The sequence below is a fragment of the Podarcis raffonei genome, chromosome 13 (genome assembly GCF_027172205.1).
Source record: "Podarcis raffonei isolate rPodRaf1 chromosome 13, rPodRaf1.pri, whole genome shotgun sequence".
NCBI classification, from domain to species: Eukaryota; Metazoa; Chordata; class Lepidosauria; order Squamata; family Lacertidae; genus Podarcis; species Podarcis raffonei.
The window spans coordinates 26,018,115-26,045,440 of record NC_070614.1 but is presented as its reverse complement, the minus strand read 5'-3'; the positions used below and the strand labels follow the sequence as shown (position 1 = coordinate 26,045,440).

At 43.5% G+C, this 27,326-nt stretch overlaps 1 protein-coding gene and 1 non-coding gene across 6 annotated transcripts; one reads left to right on the top strand and one right to left on the bottom strand.

Annotated features, from left to right (window-relative positions):
* On the bottom strand, positions 1-27,326 carry SMARCE1 (SWI/SNF related, matrix associated, actin dependent regulator of chromatin, subfamily e, member 1). Of its 5 annotated transcripts, none has more exons than XM_053359884.1 (11): positions 27,222-27,326; positions 26,224-26,266; positions 25,498-25,541; positions 19,361-19,528; positions 14,164-14,244; positions 13,009-13,140; positions 12,173-12,344; positions 9,284-9,456; positions 6,176-6,277; positions 3,372-3,582; positions 1-948 (listed from the first exon to the last, which is right to left on the bottom strand). In XM_053359884.1, exons 2-11 carry the CDS (start codon positions 26,228-26,230, stop codon positions 737-739), a joined length of 1,302 nt encoding a protein of 433 aa, XP_053215859.1. In that variant the 5' UTR covers positions 26,231-26,266; positions 27,222-27,326; the 3' UTR covers positions 1-736. The 5 variants fall into 5 exon arrangements, with proteins under 5 accessions (XP_053215859.1, XP_053215862.1, XP_053215860.1 ...); XM_053359887.1 differs by having other exon boundaries at positions 19,424-19,528; XM_053359885.1 differs by lacking the exon at positions 27,222-27,326 and adding an exon at positions 27,085-27,167.
* On the top strand, positions 2,303-2,375 carry TRNAK-CUU (transfer RNA lysine (anticodon CUU)). Its single transcript has one exon. It is a non-coding gene; the product is annotated as a tRNA-Lys (tRNA).

The window sequence follows — 27,326 nt, the reverse complement described above, 5'->3', positions numbered from 1 at the left end:
AATAAAACTAGTTTAAAACTATGAGGTGTGTGGTGTTTTTTTAAAAAGTGTTTTGGGTAGAGAGGAAATAAAACAAGAAGGGGTTTAAAAAATAAGCTCAGAAATGCAGTTTTGTGGAACAGGAAACTTCCTTTCTTCACAAAAACGAATGGCAATTTAATTTTGCAGGAAGGAAGTTTGTGCTTTTCACCGATAACCATTTTTTAATTATATCTGAAAGGAATGGAAGTCTGGAGTATCAGTTCCACACACAATTTTAAATAATGTGAAAGAGGGAGAGTGAATTTGGCAGAATCTATAACTTAATAAGCTGATTCGAAGTTGCCAAGTCTTCAACTGAGAACAAAGGGATTATTGAGATATGTGGATGTGTCTCTAAAACACTCTATAACTTTTCCCTGGAAAGAGGGCATAAGGAAAATTTTAAAAAGCAAATCATAGAGTAAAATTGCTTCCTTGAGAGAGAAGAGTGATGCTGCTGTTGTGGATTATGATGCAGCTGTGTGTGAGCTGTGATCTGCTTCTGTGCCAACTGATCGCTCTAAATCCATTATGACCCCTGGATATCGGGTGTCACAAAAAGTTAAAATGCCCAGTAACCATTTGGTGGTGACCAACATACAAAACATGAAACGATACCAAGAGGAACCTACATACCACCTCTTTTTCCCCCCATGCTGTTAATCTTTTGTTTTTGTTTTTAAAAAAGGGAGATGCATGAAAAGTAGCTATGTATTTATTCTTTCTTTTCACTGTCTTCCGGAACCACCGGGTCAGCTGGCGGTTCTTCGACCATGGCGCTGTTGCTTTCGGAGCCGGTGTTGCTGTCGCTCGTTCCTTCCTCCGCCATGCTTTCGACTCCTTCCTGGCCACTCTCCTTGTCTTCCGGAGTGGATGTCCCTTCACCGTTTTGCTGGCTCTCAATGGTTTCTTCTGCAGGAGGCTCCTCTGCCATAGAAACAAGTTTGTCAGTGAGATTTCCCCTCCTTTTAATTTAGAAAGCTTTTCAGGCACAACAATAGGTGTCCAAGCAATGCATGGCGTGCCCAGAAAGAAAAGAAAACAAAGCAATCCTATCTTGAGAGTTGCTATGCGTAAAATGGGTATTGTTTGTAGATTCTTGGGGCAATTGTTGGCTTGTAGAGCCTAGGTTGTGTAACAACCAAGTCTATACAAAGGGGAGTTAATATTCGGTAATTTGGCAGACTGGTTACTTATCACAGGGATATGGCTCAGTAATCATATTAAACCTGGTACGGAAATTCAGAAACTGTTTTAATTGCAGTTTCCCCAAAACCTCCACCTTAAATTCCACCAGCATTGTTTGAAACATCCCTGCATGAACTCTAACTTCCCTTTACTGAAAATGTGCAGCCACCTCTCCAACCATTGGCCGGACTGCTATGATGTCATGGAATGAGCATTTTGAAGGCTAAGATCTGCCAGTACAGGGGCTTAGGGGCAGAAAGGGCTGTGAATTGTTGTTGGGAAGATGTGGGGGTAAGGTGAGGAGGCGAATGAATGGAGAGTGTGCAGTACAATTGGGAACAGATTCAAGGAAGTCAAATTCCACACAAAAGCTTTCCCTTACTGACATATTTCTTTGGAAGGTGTTGGCACAACCTAGTTCTTGCCTTCCTTTTGCCCCAAATTAAGCTGTGAGCACAATCAGGATGGTGGAGAGGCAGAAGTGCTTTTGTGGTCTGCACAAAAAAAGGGCAATCCTTACCAACACCACCCCTCCTAGCTCCAAGGAGTGCTGCTGCTGCTGCTGCTGCTAATAATAATAATTTATACCCCACCCATCTGGCTGGGTTTCCTCAACAATTCTGGCTGCAGGCCCTGCTGCCTGGCTGCATAACCCTTCAAACTGTATCAGAGTTATTATTCGTATTCTTATTTAAATAACTTTTTTATTAGGCTTCATAAATAAGGATCACAGGAATAATAAATGATACAAATAAATAGACCAAGTCTCATGGCATTTGTGTATCACAAAAGGAGCATAATAAATTTGTAGTGATATCTACAACATATGGTTCATGATTAGTGGTCAATGTGTAAGTTCCTGGTTTGTGAAGTGGTTTAAGAAAAACGATAAAAAGGGGGAAACGGGACAGAATAGAATTAACATTCAATTAACATCACATACCCAAACGCCTAATCAGGAGTCCTGGTGATTGTGCTTAGATTAAGAATGAGCAATAGTCATTTTCCCTCTTATGTTACCAATGAAACAATATAACTGAGTTATGAGCATTGATGAAAGTCCCCATAGACGTCTCCGGAGTTCATTCTTTCAGTCTTGGTAGCTCAGTTGGTAGAGCATGAGACCCTTAATCTCAGGGCCGTGGGTTCAAGCCCCATGTTGGGCAAAAGATTCCTGTATTACAGGGGTTGGACTAGATGACTCTTGCGGCCCCTTCCAACTCCACAATTCTCTGATGCTAGGGTCTGGGGGGCTCTGCACTCTCTCCCAACAAGGGAAGCATGTAAGGAAATGCAGTTTCTCTCTTCTATTCTTCACTGAGAGCTTTGTTTCCCCCTGGCTGCGGGGTGGAGTGGGAACTAGTTGTTACAAAGCCTCAACGCCTACTAAGAGAAAAGGGCCCCTCAGAGGCAAACTTGTTTTCCATTGAACAATCAGCTGCTGAATATTGCTTTGGAGCAGCTCCACAGACCCAGAGGCATAAATCGAGGAAGAAGCCCTGCTCTGGGCACCTCCTCTTCAAGGCTCCCAGCCTGACTGCACAAAGTTCGGGAAAGTTCTTCCTCTTTTTTTCTTACAGAAGAGGAGACCTTGTTTGAATGAAAGTCTGGCTGTAACATAAATGGCAACTAAAGACAAGGCCTGGTTATTAAGTCACTGCAGAGTTCAGTCTTCCTCGCATCTGCGACACCAGACGTAGCTGTAACCTGGTCCCTCGGTGATGCGCGAGACATGAAAAAGGGGAAGCCACTGGTTGATGGGGGAGCCTATTAAAACTCAACTGTGCTACTCGATACAGTGGTACCTCGGGTTAAGAACTTAATTCGTTCTGGAGGTCCGTTCTTAACCTGAAACTGTTCTTAACCTGAGGTACCACTTTAGCTAATGGGGCCTCTCGCTGCCGCCGTGCGATTTCTGTTCTCATCCTGAGGTAAAGTTCTTAACCCGAGGTACTATTTCTGGGTTAGTGGAGTCTGTAACCTGAAGCGTCTGTAACCTGAAGTGTCTGTAACCCGAGGTACCACTGTACAGACTCCAGATCCTTTAAGAAAAGGCTCAGTTTAAAACATCAGCCCTTCTTCCGACCTTGGCTACATGCCCCCCTCATGCACCACGGCTGCTTCAAGGGAAGCCCCCCCCCCCGGGCTTGCCACACGATTACCTGCTTCCATCGGAGTGCTCCCCTCCTCTTTCTTCTCCTCTGCCTTGCTGGCTGCTTGCTCCTCCTCGGCGCTTGTGCTGTTCTGATTGCGCTCGGCTTGCTCCGCGGCCTCCTTCTCCCTCTCCTCCTGCCGCTTGCGGGCCTGCTCCTCGGCCTGAGCGATTTCGGCCGCTATCTTCTCCATGTCCACCTCCACCTTCAGGCTGCACAGCTGGATGTGGGGAAGAGGGAAAAATCACGTGTCACTTTTAAAATCCAGGTTCTCTCATCATCTTGGGGCTGCAGGCCCAAGTCCTGTCTCCACTATGACGTCACTAGGCAGCCTTAGGCATGGCATTTTCTCCCAACTTCAGTCTCCCCTCCCTCCGATATACAATAAGGGAATAATACATACAGCAGAAATATGATGCACAATATGTATGAATAAATCACACTGTAGGTGTGATTCATATACACTATCTTAAATAGATATTTTAGCACAGAATCAAAGCCAAAATCCAACATTTGAGGCAACTGCAAGCCATCTGTGCTGGCAAAGCTCAGAAACTATTATTCCTAAGAACCAACAAGCTTTGTGTGTTTCAGTTGTAGCTTACAAAAAAACCTTTAAAATTAATTTGAACTAGTCCGATCTATCACTGCTTGGTTCCGGTGGTGGGGATATTCCAGGCTCACATCTTTATTTCAACAGGATTGGTAAGATTCCTGTTGGAAAGTGCTGGGACCACATTATAGATTAATTCACCCCCCAAAAATCCTGTGGGGCTTGGTGAGGCAGCACAGCCAGCGATGCATTCACAGCCACAGCATTCGCGCCAGCCAGGGAAGAAGGTATGGGGAGAGAGGCAGGGAAAATGTCCCCCTTCACCGAGTCAGCTCCCAGACTGGAACAGCAAAGCATCCCAGATTGGCCCTGTGGCTGCCATGTGATGGCAGGAGGGTCTACACAGGAGCCAGCAGTTCCCTCCCGCAAAATCACATTTCAGGGATTTCTGTTGGCTACTGCTGGCCAGGATGCCACCGCCAGCAGTTTCTGCTTGCCTGCTGTTTGGGCAGGAGCACTGGGACACTTCTGACCAGCAGGGCTTCCCTGCCTATGGTGGAGCTCCAGCAGAGCCACACAGGGCAGAGGGACACCTCCGCTCCATTCAAAGCTCCTCTGGTACAGAAGACTGTGTGTCTGTGTGTGTGTGGGTGGATTGCTTCACTCGCATACCAGAGACAAAAAACTGGCTCCTGTAACCAGTGCCTTTTTTCTGGGGGGATGCATACCCCTAAACATTTTGTGAATCTGAGTTTGGCCTCATTGAGGGGCAGTATTTCAAGATGAGTAGGAAAATGAGAGTACCCTTAAACATTTTTTTAGGGGGAAAAAAAGCACTGGTTGTAGCCACGGTTTACTATAAAAACACCTACTGCGTCAGGTTTTGAAAATTTTCTTACCCATAAATGGTTCTGTTTGTGGAACAGATTTTACACACGCCCCTCTGACACATCAAGCTGGGATTACGATGGGAGTTTTTATATTTCCGTCATTGCTGTACTTATGTGGCAAACTGCTTTGTGTGGAAAGGTGGCATGCATTGTTTTTTTGGATGTTGTCGTTCCAATGAGAATCTGAATTTCACACCTTCAGTTTTCTACAGCATGCTCCAACAGCCAGACTGAAACTCCCTAGACGTTTCCTCTAGAGTTTCAGCTAGTCAGGACGGGCTGCGGTACCGAAACGGAATCACTCCCCTTTGTCAAACAACCATTTCATTAATAAAAGGAACTTGGCCAGCAACAATGAGCGTGCAGTTTAGCTTGGGGTGTTATGTGGGCCTGGAGCAAAAGCAGTGCTTTAAAAAAAATGTTTAGGGGTACTCTCATTTTCCTACTCATCCTGAAATACTGCCCCTCAATGAGGCCAAACTTAGATTCATAAAATGTTTAGGGGTATGCGTACCCCTGTGTCCCCTCAGAAAAAAAGCACTGCGCAAAAGTAAATAGTTACTAAGACAGAAAGCAGTTCTGCTGTTTTGGTCTCAGATATCATGATCTAGGAGTCACCGGGAAGCACAGGAGCTGGGTATGTTGGAGGGGAGCCATCGCGTTCATTCAATGTCAAATATTGTGAGCCTTGTTGAATCTTAAAAGCTGAGATGGGCCTCGTTTTCAGAGAGGTGATTAATATGTCTGGGCCTCAGACTAAGGTGTGTTTGGCTCACATGAGAGAATGCTCATGTGAGAGAACTGACAATATTCCTACATATAGTAAGTTAGGAGGTGTGTGAGAAAGGCCACCTAGAACCCAGCATGTTAGTGAGAAGGCTAATCTTCTATTTGAAGGTATATTCAGCAATTTGAGTCTTCTCCACAAACTGCCTTTGGACATGGAGCAAGTTAACCATCTCAGTGAGAGCTGGCTCTTACAAGGAAAGTCTGTGGACTCTTTGGCCTGTATTTATTTTGTCTTGGAACTAGACTACTGGTGCAAGATGCTATTTCCCCATTGCTCCTTCCCAACCTGTGTACTGGGAGGCACAATGTTTTGGAAAGGTGAAGTCTTGCTTCAAAGGAAACTAAACCTACCCTAGGGCTGATACGCAGCAGAGGACAAAGTCTCAGGCTCATTCCCTAGTCTTTCCAGACAAAAGAGCTCATGGGACTGGACAGACTTAGTGGAACAAAGCGTTAGAAAATTGCAATGGCAGAGGATTTCAGCTCTTCCTCCTCTCTGTTTTGGGGAGTCACACATCAGCCCTTGACTGAGAAAGCCTACTAGTCCATGGAACAAGTAGAAAAGCTCTGCAGGACCCTACCCTCTTCAGCTCATTGTTAAAGGATTCTGTACTCTCCAGGAACTTCCTTTTCTTGTCCTGGTGACGTTCTTCTATCTGCAGGAGCTCAGCTTCTAGTTTCCGCTGTGAGTGGAAAATGAGATTAAAAAGTGAGCACATAGCTGTAACACAAACACACGTTAATTCAAATGTTCATGCGAAAGACTGCTATATTTGAGAGCGGGGAATTTTAAGAAAAATATGCAGATCCTCTACTTTGAAATAAAAGCAGATGATTTCAGAAACAACATGAGGCCAAGTAATGTGAACCATTTTATTCCACTGGCAAACACCTCCCAAGAAATTCTTGCCACTCTCTTGCCTGTGGACCATTTCAAACATCCCTCTGCCTGAGACTTGTAAGAATGGTTAGAGCTGAGGCCTCTTCACGGGATCATAATTCTAAAGACCCATATTTGGGTTGTGTGTATGTGGGAAGGTTTAAGACTGTAGTATAATCACGTCCTTAATTTCTGCTAATAAGGAAGTAAAGTTTATTTTTGGCAGCACACCAGAATGCCTCAAACGCTTTACAAACAGGTTATTACGCTCCAGACCCAAGCTTAAAGACATTGCAAATGGCTGTAAAAATGCTAATTTATCTGTGCTTTAAAATAAGCCCCCCCCTCCATACCTCTCCATATACATACATACACACATGCTTGACTGCTTGAACGCTAAGATCCATATTTTACAAGTCCTTCTATTATCAATTGAGTGTGTCCTGGTGACATTTCCATTTGTGTGCCGAGATGGTCCACACACCTGTGAACTCTTTCCCCAAGAGATTTGTCAGCCTGAATGCATTTGGAAGGTGTTAGTTGGGCTGGCTTTTTAGCCAGAGCTCAGAAGGTGCAGTGCTATTTTGAATTTAGATTTAATGGGCACATATGCTGATCCTGAAGTATACAAAGGAATTCTCAAGTCCCATAGCTAAGTGTAAGCTCTACCCAGGGACTTATTGGTGGTGGGTCCAACACTGTGGAACCAACAGTTCAGGATCAGGTATTATACAGTTGCACCAAAAAGAGGTGGCTCATTTTATATCCTTAAGATATCAATGACTTCCCTTCTTCTCTTTCCATAGTTCATTTTACATATCATAAATTCCTGCATATTTTACAAAAACTATACCATTCAGTATTCCATTATTGCATCCATCAAAACTTATTTACATGAATTTATCTTAATGCTGCCAACATTTTCAGCTGTACACAATTATTTCCCATCTATTCTATAAATGTTTTCCAATCTTCTCTAAATGTTATGTTCTTCTTGTTCTCTTATTCTATATGTTAAGTCTGCAAGTTGTGCATATTCTGTCAACTAAAGTTGTCATTCTTCTTTGGTTGGGACATCACTTGTTTTCCATTTTTGGGCTAACAAAACATAGGCCGCAGTAGCAGCATAGATAAATAACCTTTTTTGACATCTAGGAATTTCAGTCTGAATTATCCCCAACAGAAAGGAAGCTGTTTTTTGAGGGAAAGTATTTTTAAACATTTTTTTCCAATTCATTATGGATCATTTCCCAATACTCTTTTACCCTTTTACAAGTGCACCATATATGAAAGAACATTCCGTCCACATCTTTGCATCTCCAGCACATATCTGATTCAGTCTTATACATCTTAGCAAGCCTACTCAGAGTTAAATACCATCTGCGAATCATTTTCAGGTAGTTCACCTTCAAAGAATAGCATGCTGTAAACTTCAAGTCACTTTCCCAGAGTTTCCCCCAGAGGTTAAAATCTATTTTGTGTCCTATCTCGATTGTCCAGTGTGTCATTGAGGCTCTAACAAGCTCGTCTTTTGTTTCCCAGTCTAATAACATATTATACATTTTAGAAAAAAGTTTCTCTTTGTTTTGTAGAAGTTCTTTTTCGAAATGTGAGCTTTGGTCTGAAAAACCATTCCCCCCCCCCATCTAATTTAAACATTTCATGTAACTGATGGTACTGTAACCAATCCGTAACTTGGCTCCTTACATTTTCCATTGTTTTCAGTTTAGGTTCCCCACACCCTGTACATACCATTGTTTTCTATGCTAAATCTTGGAGAAGGAACACTTAGTTCCCATATTTAGCAACTCGGGAAACAAACCCTAGCATGCAGAGAAATAGCCTCCGGCAGTTTGCATGCTAATGAAAAGTTGCAAGAGCGTCTTTAGAAAGAGCGGCTCCTAGTTTCACCTGGTTCAACAGTTGCATCTCTGTGACAAAGTACAGCATGTACGGGGATATTTAAAGAGGTAGTCCATACCTTTTGTTACATTTGATCTCTCTATAGAAATTGTCTAAAGCAATGAATGTTGGGCCTCCCCCCACAATCCCCAAAAGTCTGAAAGAGGTAAGTTCGTTCTCTCTCTCTCTCTCTCTCTCTCTCTCTCTCTCTGTGAATCATATGCCCAGGATATGTGTTCAGCTACTTCAAGAGACTTGTCGGTTCTCCCCAAGCTGCTTTTTGAAACACATGCATGTTTATAGCAAGTTCCACTCCCCCCGCAAGACACACTTGCAAGAAGCAGCAGCAAGAGATACAAATAATGATACACGAGTTGTTTGGGATGAGGTGGAAGAAAATAAAAGGTAAACAAATCATTCAAGAAAAAGAACAGCATCTTATATTTCTGCACCACCTTGAAAGAAAGAGGGCGCTGGGGGCAGCCCATGAGCTGTGGATTGGAGGGAGGACTTTTAAAACAAGGACTAGAGTTGAACAGGTCTGTAACAAATCACAAAAAAGTTTGCCACACGTGTCTCTAAACAGGAGCAGCCGTCGCGGTGCTCAAACAATTTCAGGCCACAGGAAGTCCAATATTATGGATGATTTCAGAGCCCAAGGACAGAACAAAGTTCAGTATTTATAATGAAGAAAATACTGCAGGTATTTCAGATTTTTCTTCCCCACCAGCAGAGAAAAGGCCCCCTCCCTAGCAGTGCTAGTGACACGTCTCAACAACGGGGAGATTTTACCTGAATAACATTCAAAACACAGGGCTGGGGACCAGTGCTGATATAGGCACAGATATCACCCGGGCACATCTCACATGAAACATTTATTAAGCATTCTCACATAGCCAAACTTTACCTGGTGAACCATTAAGGACTGGACTTGGCGTTTGAGAACCTGCATCCTTGCCGTGGTGACCACGGATCTGACATCGGGGACGACACTTTCACTCAGAATCTCACTAATTAAGCGGTGATTTCTCTGGAAACGGGCTGTGGCAGTGTGCTTCATAGAAAACCCGTCATCATAATCTGAAACAAAAATGTATGCAGTGGTTACGTTACAGAAGATACCAGTGCAGTTTGCAGTTTTACCACTGCTTAGCTTCACAGGTAACACTGGCTAAGTAACTTTGGGTTGTATCGAATATCAAGTCCTACTCACAAGCAGACTCACTATATTAATGGGAATGACTATCTTAGGTTGCTTATTTCAATGGCTGTACCTAGAGTAGGACTAAGATTGGATACAACCTCTTGAAGTGTACAGCTTTCTGTTCACTTCGCTATCCCTCCCAAGAATCTCCAAGTTTCCTGAAATCCTGAATCTTGGCTTTGTGGAATGCTCTCCCCAAGAAGGCCCGCCTGGTGCCTTTGTTAATGTATCTTTAGGCACCAGGCAAAAACATTCCTCTTCTCACAGGCCTTTGGCCAATTCAAAAATCCATGGCCTTTTAAACTGTGTGTGACTCTTATGCTGTCCAACGAGTTCAGGACTGAACTGTTATTTGAACAGTAGACAACCCAGCTTGTGCCTTTAGCCACCACGACCTATAAGCTCTCAAACTCAATGTTTCCTGTTCTAAGTGTCACTAGATGCAGGTTCTTTTCTCTCATACAGAAGCCGCAGACGGATTCGCAGTTAGAGGAAGCCAACAGTGGTACCTCGGGTTAAGTACTTAATTTGTTCTGGAGGTCCATACTTAACCTGAAACTGTTCTTAACTTGAAGCACCACTTTAGCTAATGGGGCCTCCTGCTGCTGCCGCACCGCCGGAGCACGATTTCTGTTTTCATCCTGAAGCAAAGTTCTTAACCTGAAGCACTATTTCTGGGTTAGCAGAGTCTGTAACCTGAAGCGTATATAACCAGAGGTACCACTGTACATTGCACTCTGAAGCACTAGAGTTGGACACCCTGTGGCCCTCTAGCCAGAGTGGCGAATGGCCAGGATGATAAGAGGACCCTATTCTACCTCTACATTAAAGAGTCTCTTCCCTAGCTTATGTTTCTTTATGAAAGCGATCATGAACATCATCATCCTTGGCTGCTACATAGAGTGAGAAAGGAACCAAGCTGTGCTTCACAGATGGGTGGAGCACTGGCCTTCTTTTTGTAGAGGAATGTATATGTGCCATCAGTGAAGGAAACAGGAAGGTGGCTTTTTGTTTTGTTTGCTTTTCTGCAGAAGCACAGCAAGCCCTCGCCGTCATCTTTCCCAGCACAAGTCATTACTTAAACTGAATGGGAAACTTGCCGCCACCCACCCACCCTCCCCTAGCCAGAACCACCTACAAACAAACAAAAGAATGCCAGAGACAGTCAAGCACCAAAGGGATTTTTAAATTTTTGCTTTGAAGAGGGGGAGGATAAATACCGGCTATGGGTTTGGCCTCATATCTAAACAAAACTTTATTTTTGGATAGGTTTCACTGAGGAGCCACCCTGAATTTCTAGCCCATCCCTTCCAGCCAATGAGTTCAGACTGATAAAAACGTTGGACGTCTGACAGCAGCAAGGCTAGCACTTAGTCTGGCCTGAGAAATAAAATGATTGTGCACTCAATATGATGCCTCACCCCATGCTTAATTTCTGCCATGAGAAGTAGGACAGAGAAGCTTATTTGTAATTCTTATTATGTCTCCTTAGACCCCCATCCCTGCAAATCCTAAGTGTGTGAGGGCTTATTGTGGTCTCATGAAAGGCATTCTGCACAGGTCTGCGTGTTCTCTGTTACCCTACCCCAAGTTGGAAGGCTGAATCCTGGCAAATGCAGGTTCCAGGGATAGGATAACAGTGAGACGTTTATCTCTCTCTCTCTCTCTCTCTCTCTCTCTCTCTCTCTCTCTCTCTCTCTCTCTCATTCATACACACACACACACACACACACACACACACACAGCATGACAAGATGCTGCAATGTGAGAGATGGAAAAATCCATGTTTCCCTGCAACTGAAGCGTTAAGAGAGCTAGGATGACTTTGATCCTATTCAGCCACTTCAACAGAGCTGTGCAATTGCCGCAATAAAGCTCATGATTTGGAAACGGCACCAAGAAATGGGGACCTGGCCCTTTTCATGCCTTCTGAAGTTAAAAGACCAGACACGCAGAGATTGTGCCGGAGATTGTTCCCATGGGCAGAGAAGAGGGATGCTCCCTCCGATTCCCTGATCTAGGCTCTTTGCTCAGCATCCCCGCAAAAGAATTTTGGTTTTGGTTCTGCCAGGATTAAATAGCATATATTCAGTATCACTGAATGCAGTGACAATGAGTTCCTCCTCTGAGGGTCTTCTGCTGGTTCTCTCACTGCGAGAAGTGAGGTTACAGGGAACCAGGCAGAGGGCCTTCTTGGTAGTGGTGCCCTCCCTGTGGAACGCCCTCCCATCAGATGTCAAGGATATAAACAACTATCTGAAGGCAGCCCTGTTTAGGGAAGTTTTTAATGTTTGATGTTTTACCGTGTTTTTAATATTCTGTTGGGAGCTGCCCAGAGTGGCTGGGGAAACCCAGCCAGATGGGTGGGATATAAATAATAAATAATTATTAGTAGTAGTATGGATCACCCACCACCAAGCTGCTGGGGGTGAGTGACAAGAGATTGATTTGGGACGAGTAACTGGCCCAAGGGTTCCTGCTAAACAATTCTATTACCAAGCAGCCTTTTGGAGTAAGAAGTTTCAGCTTCCCCACCAACCCCCTTGCCATTCCTTATGGGCAGAAAGCAGCACACCTGCTACTCCTGCTTACCATCTGGGTCTTCGGCGGGCTGGATGCTCATATAAGGTTCGCCTTTCTCCATCCGGGACTGCCTTTGCCGGCTTTCCTCCTCCAGGGCGGCTTCGGCGCGGCTTTTCGCGTTGATGTAGGCAAGGTAAGCGGGTGAGTTATGGTAGGCCTTCATTGACTCGTTGTACTCTATCTATAGTTTTGACAGATACATTTTAAAAATCGCACCCAAAACAGTCTCCCTTGCCCTTGGGGGAATCCTTCTGACTAAAGGCTCCTTGCAGGAAAACAAGGACCGATTTCACGCGAATCAAGGGGTGGACAACATCTCAGGGCAGCTTTACTGAGGTTCAACTGCTCTCCTCTGCAAAGGTCTCACAGCCAGAGGCAGGGCAGGGTGTCATCTAAACATTTCGGTGCGCGTCCATATATAATGAACAGCAAAGGGCATACAGGAGGAGTGTGATGCTGGGAGGAACTGGAAGAGGGAAATCTCATTAAACTGTGCTTTATTTCCAGGTGCCTTTAGAGTTGGGGGGCAGAGAGGGACGGCACACAACCTCGACTCAGGTTTAATTGAAGGATCTGGTGTTGTGGGCTCTTTTCAAGCAATCCAAGTATCGTGTTTCTACCATACTTTCCTTAAAGCTCCCGGGAGAGCTGGGCTCGCACAGCAAAGAGTTGATTCAGTTTCCTTCCTCAATAACTCTCTCGTATGTGAGTCTGCTTTATCACCTCCTCCTCCAGAGCTAGTCTCTCTTTCTTTTTTAAAAAGATTTTAGCCTCGTGTGTGCACGTGTGAGAGAGAGACGTCCAGTGTCATTTGGGGGAGAGAGAGAGGGATTTCTTCCGTGTACCTTTTCTGCTTCATATTCATTTAAGTACTCTTGCTTCTCTTCATCAGTGAGGTCTCGCCACATCCCTCCAATGATCTTCCCAATTTCCCATAACTTCAAGTCAGGATTGGACGCCTTCACTTGGTCCCAGACCTTAATAAAAACATCTGTAGTAAAGCTCCAGCTAACTGAATACTTATAAAATTAAACACATCTATTTTTTTGTTGTTAATATCACTACCATGACTAGTGTCTTTTCTGAGAACTATCATCACAATGCAAGCTTACATTAAGACAGGGTTTGTTTGTTTTTTTGCTATGCTATGTCCACTGTTTGATTATTTCTCTGGGGCAGGAAGTCAAGAGTTACGACGTTTATCCACTGCCTGGTTTAATTCTCAGCCGCACAGCATCTTTTCCGCCAGTCTTGCCCTTAAATCCTGCATTACGTTTCTTCTCTTTTGGTCTTAAGAGAGGCCGCTGGATGAAACTGGTGTTGCTGTGGTTTTTTTTTTAAACCAGAGATGGGAAGGCCGGTAACACAGTCGTCCTCCTGGCTCAGTGACTCCTCGACAATGGATTGGATCAGGCGCTGTCCTAGGTACTCATTTTAATCAGGAAAAAGCTCACATTTAAAAAAAGGGGGAGAGAAAGAGAGGAATGGCGCTGCACCCTCTTTTTCTAAAAAAAGATTTTTTTTAAAAAAAGAAAAAAAACCACACACAACTTTTCAAAAAAGCAAAGTAGGTCCTATTGTCACTACTGCAAAGTCCAGCTATCAGGCTGCACCAATCCTGGATACTTTTAAAACAGAAAAGTATGTCAACAAGTCACCAGATGCATCCTTGTTAGCAGAGAGGGGTGGCAGCAGTTTTAAGCATTGTCTAAATATTCAATTAAATGAAGCTCTTCATTTGTCCCCCGAAAGTACGGTGGCCAAGTTTCGTCCTGCAGCGAAACTAACTCCCCACCCGCTCCATTTGCATGGTTCGCTATTGCCTTCACTGTGAAAAGAGAAGACAAACTGCATTCTTAAGTTTTCCCTTAAGGAAAGAAAAAAACAACACCACACATTCAAGCACACTTTTAAGAACCACCACGAAATAGGTTAAGCACGAGGCGAACGTGGTTTTGAGGACTGCTTACGGAAATTAAGACCAAGTGTTCTGTACCCACCTTCCTGCTGTACCTCATGTAGGGCATGAGTGGCTTATCTGGAGGCTTAGGGGGTTTGGGGATTGTGATACCCGATGATGCCTAGAGAAGAACCAAATAAAATCCACTGGTTATCTTATCTCAAACATTTGCGAACTGCCAAGACAGGCATTTGCCAAGAGACATACACAGGTAAGTGAGACACAGGTGCAGGCAACATTATTAGCTCTCATCAGAAGGGTTACATTCTCCAGCACCCTGGGTCGGGCATACTTTCCGACAGCACCTCTGATGAATTTGTCAGTATAGAGATTTCTAAATGAAAGAGTAGCAGATTTTCTCTACTTGTAACAGTGGCTTCAAAAGTCCGTTTTCACTTTCTAATGAGAGCAGCTGTTAACTCTACCAGCACTAAATACCTGAGGCTGCATCCACACCTGCCTCACCCCAGCGCTGGAGTTAAACACATCCCTTTTGTAGCCTCCACACCCACAGTTCTATGAAGCTCCCACAAACTTCAAACAGTTTGTTGGGATCATTTCATGCTGCAAAATATGCGGCTCTCCCATAATCCGCCTGCAACGCATAGCAGAGTATGGATGATGCTTTGTTTGACAGGGTCTTTCTAGAAAGCTATGATCGTTTAGGGCAGGCATGGCCAAACTTGGCCCTCCAGCTGTTTTGGGACTACAATTCCCATCATCCCTGACCACTGGTCCTGTTAGCTAGGGATGATGGGAGGTGTAGTCCCAAAACAGCTGGAGGGCCAATTCTGGCACGCCTGGTTTAGGGGAATGGTAGTCACTGCTCCGAATCCTGAGCATATGCAATTTTGACTTCTTTTAGGCTGGCTTCTTGGGGATAGTTGGATTTTACAGCGGTAGCTTTCTTAGATTCCCCCCCCCCCGCCCCGAACCACAGCCCAGGGGAGCATTAGGGACACTTGCTGCCATAGGCACAGTGGCAAACCAGTGGTCAAGTTCAGGGGTGAATGCAACCTCAATGCTAAAGAAAAGAGACAGGTAACTTTAGGAAGAGGCGAGAGAACAGAACTGAAGTAGTATGGATATTCTTTCACTCAAGGCCTTCTCGGGTTATACTTATTCCATTAAGGCAGGCTAAGGGTGGGGAGAACCCAGAAAACGTATCATAACAAGAACTCTGCAAGGTTGGCTCCCTCAACCTGTACACCACATGAATCCGAATTTCACTGTCGGAGTCCAAATTAGACTGTGAGTTCCTGGAGGGACCTTTGTCTTCCTTAAAGGTACAAACCGCCAAGCACCTTGCCTGCACTCAATAAGAAAGAAAAAGAAAGACACTAAAACAAATATGTGTTATTGGCTGGCAGCTACACAGTGCCTTCCTTTCTATGATTTATTTTCTCGTTTCCAAAATACATTATTTGCACAAATACAACCTCTCATCCATTCAAGACAAGCTGACACTTCATTTGCATTATCTATAGTTTGCCAGAAGGATATAACTCCTCAGTCTTAACACGATTTCCATTAAAAGCCTTGGCTTCCATACTTCTGCTGAAATGAGTGCAGTATATTTGTTATATATATATATTTTAAAAACCCCAAAACCAAATTTATATACTGCTTGGCTATAGCAAAATCTCTAAGTGGTTTACAAACCATGGCTATGGTCCAGTGTTCTGTGTTCATGTGGGGACTGAATACCAACTATATTAAATGGACCCCAAGGGAAGTTGCAAGAGTCAAATTCCCTACACTATTTCTGATAGTGTGATAACTCTGGACAATGGAATTCTACCATAATAAACTACTATGTTCCCACATCTGGCAATTGCTTACAGTGCCAGAAGCTCTGACTTGTACCACCATCTCCATGGGCTTCTTGTTCATTTCAATGGAAGAAACAGATCAGCGCACACCGTTTCTCAGCTCATGTGGATCTCCTCTTTCCATAGCAATTAATGGGGCAGCCTGCATGAACAAGATTCCACCTGCACCTTGCAGCACATATAGCTGTCCTGGAACTGCAGTGTTTAAGATGAAGGCATAAACATACAGACAAGTCTCTGCATGGAGTTCAGTTTTAGAGCAGTAAGGTCAAATCTTGCAGAATGCGGCAGGATCACTAAGCCTGAGGTAAAGCATGTGTGGCAAGCTTGCAAGATCAGATCTCTAGCATTCCAGAAGCACTTCGATTTTTTGTTTTGTTTTGTTTTGATGCAGGAAAAAACCCCAGGCTTTGCTCCTGCTCATATTTATGAAATGCTTTGAACCAATCAATTCATACGTCGCTTCCACTGAAATATCTATAGATCTATATCTATCTATCTGTAAGTTTTTGAGGTGTATGCATTAGCAACTGTATACAGATACATGCACACACATAACAATGGGCCTGAAAACATTCAGTGAATTAATTTAATGCTTATAAATCAATAGGTGTTTTTTTAAAAGACCACATATATTGAAATATACACGGCAGAGAAAGGTGTAAATGCTCATGACATATATACAATGGAAATCTGTGAAACATAAAAACTTGTTTTAATCTGAACTTAAATTCAGATTTTAAAAGTCTTTGGGGATAAGATTTTTAAATGATGAATGGACAAAAACTGTATTTGGGAAAAACACACACAGACACCTTATGATTATCTTAGTAATGTAAGAAATCCTTCCTGTGAAATGTGACTTAAAAGCATGAAGGGCCATCAATTCCCCCCCATCGTATTGTGTGCCTTCTGTATTGCTTTATCACATTGATCTACTTCTGATCTGAGCACCGAGGGCCAAAAGAGGGCTTTCTTCAACTTATCAAAGGAGTGTTGTGTTGAGCTGCGGACGAACTCCACAAGGGACACGAGAGTCCCTTGAGAGTTGCACAATTCGGTTTTGGGGCTGCTAGGGGCAGGCCGTGACAGCAGCTACTATGCAATCCTGCCTTGCCCAGCTCAGTATCATCCAGATTCTTTGGATTACACCACCCCTGGCCATGCTGTCCATAGCCGATGGGAGTTGTAGTCCAAAACATCTGGAGAGAACCACACTGGGGAAAGCTGATGTGCTACCTTGTTTGACTGTCCAGCGTGGGTGAACACTGTTCTAACACTTACTACAGTTATCGGTTACTAGCAGATTCCAGAAGAGCAACTGCATTTTATTAATTTGTCAGTTAACTTATAAAATGCTTTTTCAAGGTATCTTACACATGCTACTGGAGGGGCATGAGAGCCACTTCCTTATAGCATTATTCCCGCCCACCCCCGTTCTTGTGTAGAAGCAGGCAGGGAATGCATGAAATGGGCCAGGAGTGGGATTCTTTCCCAGATCTATGTTGCTCAGCTGGGAGTACAACAATCAAGGGGAAAGGAAGCATGTAATTAAGTCTGGCCTGTACTGACCCGTTACTCCCACATTATCAGGGGGGAAAGCATGAGAAAGAAGATCTCACAATGATGTGGTCACCACTGGCAGGTCACTGTGATGCCGTCTACAGCAGCCAGATGACATGAGTTAAGACAGCCTAGGTGCTAACAGGTTATTATGGGGCATTCTCCACCAGCAATGCTTACAGGCTGTTTCTTTCCGAACCCAATTCAAGGTGCTCGTGGTGCTGTTTAAAGCCCTAAACGACTCAGGCCCCAAATACCTGAAACTGCCTCCTTCTCTACAGACCCCCTTGGGTGTTAAGATTGGCAGGGGAGCCCTATTGGTTATTCTCCCCCCCCCCCAAAGCTCAGGGGGTGGCAGCCCAGGAAGGGGCATTTTCTATGGCAGCTGCTAAAAAGTGCATCTGGCATCTTCATTATACTGTACAGCTGTTGTCGAATGAAGATGCACCTCTTTACACGGGCTTTTGGCTCCAAAGCTGTGTATTTTTAGGGCCACCTTATGTCTATATTGTGTCTAAACATTGCTTTTCATTTTGATAACCTGCCCTAGGACATTAGGCTGAAGGGCAAGTAATATATATTGATAATAATAGTAAAAATAATGAATGTCATTTGGCAGTAGATAGGAAGCAAGTAGGAAGGTCAAGATGGTAGTTCTCACTGATTCTTTCCCCAATTTTCAGCATCTTTTAAGTGGACAGCAAAACTTCACATAATTAGTTTAAAAGTAGTAATGGGAAAATCCAAAATGATGTTTAATTCTGAAGGTGAGCAGGTACTTAATTCCAGAACACAGCTTATTTTACACATGGAGGCAGAAGATGCCAACTTAAATGAGCCTAAGATGATTTTGGACATTCTTGAATAGCTTAGTTGATAAACAAATCGGCTGCCGAACACTGAAAACCTGGAAGTAAGTGTTCCGGTTTTCAAATGTTTTTTGGAAGCCGAATGTCTGACGCAACTTCCAATTGAGTGCAGGAAGCTCCTGCAGCCAATCGGAAGCCGACCTTGGTTTTTGAATGTTTTGGAAGTTGAACGAACTTCAGGAATGGATTCCGTTTGACTTCCGAGGTACCTTGGTCCTCGAACGGAATCCGTTCTGGAAGTCTGTTCGACTTCCGAAACGTTTGAAAACCAAGACGCGGCTCCTGATTGGCTGCAGGAAGCTCCTGTAGCCAATCGGAAGCCACGTAAGCTGTGACAGATGTTCGGGTTCCAAGGAACATTCACAAACCGGAACACTTACTTCTGGGTTTGTGGCGTTTGGGAGTCAAAACGTTAGACTCGCAAGGCGTTTGGGATCCAAGGTACGACTGTAGCTCTAAAACAATTTTCTGCAAATTTGGAAAAGGTCCACCCATCTGAGGAAGTAGGCTGTAGCTTCAGAAACATTCCTGCCAAGTTAAGTCTTGAAGATGCTGAAGCACGTCCACCTTTCAAGTGAACTGTTCTTCTGGAACTCAAAAGGCTGATTCCCTTGTGCATGTCTATCACTTGCTTCCTTCTCCCTTGGTGCCCTGGCAAGGCAATGGGTGAGCTGCCTCCATGGAAACCACAGTCAAGAGGTGATGGGAGTGGTGCCTGATCTGCGATAACAGTTTCACCCATACGTGATGCTCCACTTATCAATGGGCATACACGTGAACTCACCCCATTTTTTTGTATGCTTTACAAATAGAAGGCCATTATATAAAACGTGCACAGTGAAAAAAAAGAAAGGAAAAAAAGAGGAAGACTAGGGAGAAAGGGAAAGAAACCACAAGTTATTGTTGTTCATGTTTCATATTTGAAAAACGAAAATAAAAAAGTGGTATCAGCTAAGATTCAGAAGAACCTAACTCTAAAGCCATTTCTGGTCACTTCCTGTTGTTTGCCGGATGACGTAATAGTTGATTCTCCTACCGTGGCCCGGCTGTTGGTGCCCGGGTTCCCTCCCAGCCTGTAGTTGTTGTAGGCCAGATGGCTGTATGGATTGTATCCCACAAACCCCGGTGTGCTGGGCATTTGCTGATGGAAACAAATGAGACAAAAACACGAATGAGAAATGAATCCCAACGAGGAGAACACAGAGAAATGAAAATGGTTTGCAGTACAGCATGCAAAAGCAACCGGAAATTTAAACAAGCATAATGAGGTGTTAACAGCAGCTGGCTCTCTCTCCCTCTCTCAAGAGGGACAGTAAGCCTGAATGAAACCTGTTGAGGAAAGAGGGGTTTCTCTCTTTAAAAAAAAACTTGCCACTGCAGATTCTGGATGGGCGTAACCTCAAAGTTAAAGCTAGGTTAAGAACGTTGAGAACTTAAAATAAGAAAAGTCACTTTATCCAGAGATGGTCCACATTTATATTGGCCTATTCCGACCTCTTTTTCTTAATGGTGACACTGATAATTCATAATGTACGGATATTCTTCACAACTGCGATAAGGGCAGGGGGGAAACTGAAGACATGCTACAACGATAAACTATAATGTTGTTCACTGCTCCTGCTCCTGCTGCACAGAAAAAGCAACTTGGTTTGTGACACTCATTCTGATTGTGAAGATAAAATATAACTGATAGAATTCGACAGGATGGGGTATGGGTGTGTGAAAACAGTCCAGATCCAAGGATCCGCAGGCATGCACCTCTAGATCGTGGTACCCTGGCATCTTTACTTGGTCGCAAGTGGTTGGTAGCCAGGTGCAAAATGCACCTGGCTAATTTCAAACACTGAAAACAGCAGACCATGGCTTGCTTCATAGCCGGGTCAGAAGAAGGGAACTGCATCATGCAATGAGGAGAGGAAGAATAAAATCCCAAAGCTCCTTGCTGACATAATGTCAAATCATGATTTGGCACTGCGTCTGAACCACCCAGTTTGCCAGTCATCTGCCCGCCTGGGGGCTAACTGCTATGCTCTGTAGGCGAATGGCAAATTGCATGCTTGATTTAAATATACATTCTAAAATAATCAATATAACCTTAGAACTATTACCACCCAACCTGCTGGGCTGGGCTCCAGCCAACTGAAATTTAAAAAACCAACTACCCTTCAGGTGCTTCTGAAGGATGCTGAAGGAAAACTCCCAAGAAAAATGGAGATTCACAGCTCTGATTCATTGCTTATCCAGGTGCTCATGGGGTACAAAAAAACCCACACAAAACTGGAATACATGATACATCATAGGAAAGAGTTTGGATTTGATATCCCGCCTTTCACTCCCCTTCAGGAGTCTCAAAGCGGCTAACAATCTCCTTTCCCTTCCTCCCCCACAACAAACACTCTGTGAGGTGAGTGGGGCTGAGAGACTTCAGAGAAGTGTGACTGGCCCAAGGTCACCCAGCAGCTGCATGTGGAGGAGCGGAGATGCGAACCCGGTTCCCCAGATTACGAGACTACCGCTCTTAACCACTACACCACACTGGCTCTAAGTATGTTTAGCCAAGCATCTAAGTATGTTTAGCCAAGTAGAACTAGTCCTTTATATGGGCGCTCAGTGCACCAATATTTTCTTAAGCCATTTGTATTTTCAAAATTAGTTCATGGTTCAAACTTCAGTATTTATTTGGGGTCTTTATATTCAACCAAATAAGACTATAGGTTGCATGTTAACAGTTATCTAAAATACAAGTTTACTCCCCCCCACGAATGAATATTTAATGGCAGCTGAAAATCCCATAGCTGAGATAGAAATCGTTGAAGCTGTGCCACAAAATAAATTAAAATGAATTCTCTTTTTTTTTTTGGGGGGGGGGGTTTCCATGGTGTCAAAAACATCCAGGAAGGCATTCCAAAGTCAGAGCACTGCCACTGAAAAAGCACTCGCCTTCATATTCACCTGCCACACTTCACTTTTCAATGTTTACCTAGCTCTAGCAAGGTGCTAGGAGCTGTACAGGATAGAAAAACTGACATGGTGCAAGTACATGGAAACATCCCATAATAGGTTGCCCAGTTATGTTGCTAGATGGTTGACTAGGACCAGTAAATGAAACATACCTAACTCATCAGTACTTAAATGTCTTTATTGCTGGCTCATTTCTGAGCGCAATTCAAAGTGCTTCTGTAAACCTTTAAATTCCTATACAGCCTGAAAGCTGTCAAGTATAAGGGGCTGCTTACTCTCACACAAACCTGTCTCCATGGTTAAGTCCTCTGTTGAGGCCCTTCTCTGGGTGCCTCTCCTGCAGTTTAAGTGAGTAGCAACTGAAGAAAGGGCCCTGGAACGCTCTCCCTAGGGAGACTGGCACAAAATTTCACATCCTGCTGGCATCAGGAGACTTTGTTTTATTTGCCCAGGTCTTTCAAAATAGATTTGCTTTCAGGCTGCCAATGTGCTTTTCCTGGTTCTTTATAGTTCTATTATTATCATTTCAAAATATCCCTATAAGCCACCCTGGAGGTTGTGAATCTGGCAGGTGATATATCAAATACTTTAATTAAATAAATGCAAAGGGGACTCCAGCCAGCCAGATGTTTCTAGAACGCAGTGGGAGGAAAGCTTACATAGTTACCCTGGTATGAAGTGGGTGACACAAAATTATTTTAAAATTATTGCAGCCCTGAAGAGAAACTGCACAGCCACAATATTTAATCAATGTAATCAGAATTCAGTGCATCGAAAGATCTCAGAGGGCAAGGAACTTTATGTTCAAGTGTACAAGAGTAGCCAACAGTTGCATGGAAAAGGTCAGGTAGGCCAAAGCTCAGAATGAACCTGGGCTTGCAAGTGAAGTTAAAAATAATAATAAATATTTATTCAGCTACATTCAAAGCAAGAGGGAGTTCAAGCAAGTAGTAGGTTCCTTACATGGATCAGGGGAATGTTGTGGACATGGTGTATGAGGGGATGCTCATCATATTTGCAGAAGACACCAAATTGGGAGGAGAAGCCAATGCCGCAGAAGACAGAATCAAAATTCAAGATGACCTAAGCAGACCAGAGAACTGGGCCAAAACTAATGCAATTAATTTCAATAGGGACAAATATGAGATTCTATACCTAGGCAGGAAGAACCAGCTGAACAAACATAAGATGTGGGGACACCAGGCTTGCAAGTTGTACAGTACATGTTAAGAGAATCTAGGGGTCTAAGTAGACCTTAAGCTGGACATGAGTAAACAGTGTGATGCAGCAGCAAAAAAAAGTTAATGTTATTCTAGGCTGCATCTACAGAAGTACAGAGTCCAGATCAAGGGAAGTAATAGCACCACTCTATTCTGCCTTGGTCAAAACACACCTAGAGCACTGTGTCCAGTTCTAGGCAGAACAATTTAAAAATGATATTGACAAACTGCAATGTGTGCAGAGAAGGGCAGCCAAGATGATCAAGGGCCTGGAAACCAATCCTTATGAGGAATGGTTGAGAAAGTTTAACCTGGTAAAGAGAAGACAGAGGAGATATGATAGCCATCTTCAAATTATCTTAGGGGCTGTCACATGGAAGACATGGAGCAAGCTTGTTTTCTCCTGCTCAGGAGGGTAGAACTCGATCCAATGGATTTAAGCTAACAGAAAGGAGATTTTGACTAAACATCAGAAAAAAAACCTTTCTGACAGTGAGTGCTGTTTGACAGTGGAATGGATTCCCTTGGGAAATTGTGGACCCTCCTTCCTTGGAGGTTTTAAAGCACAGGTTGACTAACCATCTGCCATGGATGCTTTAGCTGAGATTCTTGCACTGCAGGCGGTTGGAGCAGATGACCCCTGGGGTCCCTTCCAACTCTACACATCTATGATTCTAAGGAAATGTCATTGGCACCCCAGTGCTAAACTCATTCGATGGAAGTAAGTTCTGCACAAATCAGTGAGGCTCCTTTCCATGTAAATGATATAGTTGTTGATGGCTAGATAATACAACTTTTAATAATGGGGGTTCTATTCTGTAGCCTGGTGAATAGGTAGAGTGGACAAACAATGCTTAAATCATGGTTAAAGAAGGGTACCAGGTTCTCACACAGCACCAATCTATAATTAAAACCAAGTCCAAAAGCCAAGAAGCCGTCAGATTATGGTTTGTTTTGGAGCAAACAAACCATAGTTGAGCTGCTGGGGAGGGTTCACATATAGCACTAAGCCACGGTTTAATGAACTACAGCTTAATGAACCATGGTTTAATGTTATGTCCAAACCAGGCCACTGCAGTAACTAATGACCAAATAGAAATAAAATGTTTAGCAGCGCCACAGAAAAAGGGGGAAATAGGATCCAAACAACAGTTCTGTCCAGTATACCCAAACCTGGACAATTCTCAGCTCTTGAACCATCCCGAGATTCTGTTTTATTCTGTTCTGGAGAAGGTGAACCATAAATGCAACTAATACCCAAATCATTACTTTGAGATAGTACACTAGGTGCACAGTTTGCAGCTTGAATGCACTCCCAAAAGGTGGACAATAAATATTTTTAATATAGTGGTTTAATAATAAGAGGTTGTTTTCCCTTTTTTGCAAAAGCAATTTTGCGCATGGCCTTAGTATTTTTTTAAAAAAGTGATATGCACCAATTACAGACTCTCCAGATACCTTTCAGTTGGACCATCAGTATGTAGCAATCTGTGGAAACAGGCATGTTCAAATTGTTTGGGCCACCAGAAACAAAATGAGTAGGCTGTGTTCAGGTGAGGTGCAAGGAGAAGAGGGAGAACACCTACCAAAAAGGTCACTGCATATGTGACAAACGGCCCACCAAAAAATGGAATCAGTGAGCTTTTGCATGAGTAGTGTCTGCAGATGTATAATTGTTTATTTTTCATTATTTTCTGTTACCACACAAAATCCAGATTAAATGGCAAGAGCTATAGGATGGCATTCTGACATGGTGTCAAACATGGTGTGAGTTCTACAATAAATTCCCATCAGGAAGCCCTCTGGCTCTGCAGACAGCACCCAAAGCAGGGAGGCTGAGTTCACACATCACTTGCACTTTGGTTTAGATGGACCTGCACCAAGCCTTGAGTTTGCACACCCACTCCACATAGCTAAGGAGGAGGTTGGGGGCCTTCACTTCTATTTAACCACAGCTTCCTACGTCATCCAAACCTGTGGTCAATTTGGTTAAAGAAGCCAGTTTCTGAAAACACAATTTGAAGTTGGCTTGTTTTAAGCTAACTATAGTTAAAAACCATAGACAACGTGACAACTGTAGTAAAGCAAAAGCTTCTTCTCACCTGCACTCAGCAATGGTTTAGCATGACATGCCAGCCTGGTCACAAAGTGGAAACCCGAGGCCTGCATTTAATTCTTACCTTCTGCTCTCTAAAGTATGTTGCTTATAGTGTGCCTTCCTTTTCATAGCACACACCACACAAATGTTCTGAAGGTGTTTACTCAAAAGGTTAATCTACTCTTTTTCTCTAGAAGTGAAAACCTTGTTGCTGTTCTTTGTGCACCTCACTTCCACCTTCTGCTACTGTATCTAATAGCTATAACAACATCTCCCCCTCCCCCGCCCCCATTCCCTGCCAAGGTGTTTATACCTCATTCTATGGGAATAACTACAATATACAATTAGGGAGTTTCACAAATGCCTGTTATCACCACACAGATGCTCATATCTTAGCAGACTTAAAGAACAGAGCTTGCATTTATCCAGGTTTCCAAAAATGTGTGGTCACAGCTTTTACTAGGTGCTTTGGAAAGAAGCTATGTGAGATATTACTTGGATTAAAGATGCAACACGAGATTAAAATGTGTACTTTTACAAAAATGAATGCCAAATGTTATAGGAAGTAAGCTCGTGTTATAGTCTGGAAACATAGCAAGCAGCAGGCATGAGACCCCAAGTTCTAATTCTTGAAAATGCCAGTTAAAAGCACTCCACAGCCAGGGCTGGCAAAGGATTCTGAGGTATGGACTGGAGTCAGAATTTAATCACGCTGTTTGAGAGGAACCATTTGTCTGATTTGGTTTACAGAGCTCTGCAGTATCTTCTCTGCTGAACTAAAATGAAAGCAGGCTTTAGTTTGTAAAATAAGAAAAATACTTTCATACTTACGGTTGTGGGGGCTGGGGTGGGTGGTGGGGCATAGGATGGCCTTTCTGTTTTAAAAAAAGAGGGGGGGGGAGAGAATGACTATGTAGACAAGCTGGAAACCTAGAGACTGCCAGGAAAAAATTCAAGCATCAAATCAAAAGGTGAATAGATTAGGAGGAGGAAAGTCTGTCATTTAAGAAAATACTTCATATAGGAGCATCCAAGCTGTGGTTTGTAATCTTGTGTTCAGTTCCCAAGAACTCAAAGAAGTGAGTAGAATGAACAAGCCCAAGTAAATTAAAAGTACAACAGAATTTCTCCGTAGTTTTCCCTTCTCCTATTCTAACTGAACAAAAGGGTGGCTGATTCAGTTGCTGAAGCAATTACAGACTTTTCATGTGACTGCAAATCCAGACTGTCACGATTTTCAGGATTTTGGACAATTCAGGGTGCACAATTATAGTTGATTTGGAGCTCTTGTGCAAATGAACTTTTTGCCATAAGGACAGTGACAGTAACACACTAAGTACATAATTCAAAATTGGGAAGGTTTAGAGCAGACTTTCTCAACTTTGGATCCCCAGGCGTCCCCAGATGTCTAGGGACCCAAGGCTGGGAAAGGCTGGTTTAGAGAGTGCAGTTATCATTATCAATGATCCATGGAATGAAATATTGGTGCTATTCTATATGTGGATATGAATTAAATAAGAAAAAACACACATACACATAGATTGCTGCTGAACTTACTTGACATTTTGGTAGAAAAGTGTTCAACCAGCTGACATTAGATCTGAAAAAGAAAAGTAGAACATCACTATTAACCATGTTCTCTCTTGACACATCCCATATAAGCAGTTGGACCAAGGTACATCTACAACTGAAGTGCATAATTGATATGCTGTACTGAAGAATAATCATCTATAAACTTCATTGTTTGCAGTACTGAGCTACCTTCTTAAACACAGTTAATCCCCTCATCGTTTCAGAACAAAGATATGAACCAGTACAGGAAAAGTTTATTTCCCTCCCCCTTTAAACACTACCCACTTGTAGCAACTTCTTCCATGCGGTACCAAAAGAAAAAGTTGAAACCAAATATCGCAAATGGTTTTCCTCTCTAGAGAAGAAAAAACTCTGAATCAAAATGTGCTTGTTTTGTGTAACAAGATCAAAATCTCAGAGTCATTAATGATAACAGATTAATTTAGGAGGATCAGTGTTTATATGGGTGTGTGTGTACACACATATGTACACTCAATGAGGCCAAAATTAGACTCACAAAATGTTTAGGGGTATGAGTACCCTTGCGTCCCTCCCCCCCACAAACCCTGATCCTCCTAAATTAATCTGTTATCAATAACGACCCTGGAAGTTTGAGATTTACACTATATTGTATATATAGCTTTCATACATAATAGAGAACTTTCTTTTTAAAAATCACGTTATGCCTTTTGTGTTTTTATGCTGTGAACCGCCCTGTGATCTTCGGACGAAGGACGTTCTATAAATGCAATAAAATAAATGAATGAACTGAAGTACTGCCAGCTCTGCCTGTCCATCCCCTCCGCAAGAAGACGAAGACGACCCGCTGGACTCAGCAGGACCTACTTCCGAGTAGACCTAGTGAGGACTGCGGGGAGGGGGCGCCACCCTCACAGCGGGTGCGGGGAGGAGGACAGCTAACGGGCGCGCAGCCTCTCTCTCTCTCTCAGGCGCCACACCCAGACTGGGCCCCGCAAACTCACCGGCTCCAACACGGGCCTCGGGCCTCGCTCCTTTGTCTCCAACGAGAGGGAAGCGGCGGAAGCAGGAATGGAGAGAGAGGGAGGAGGGGGAAGGCAGCAACTTCC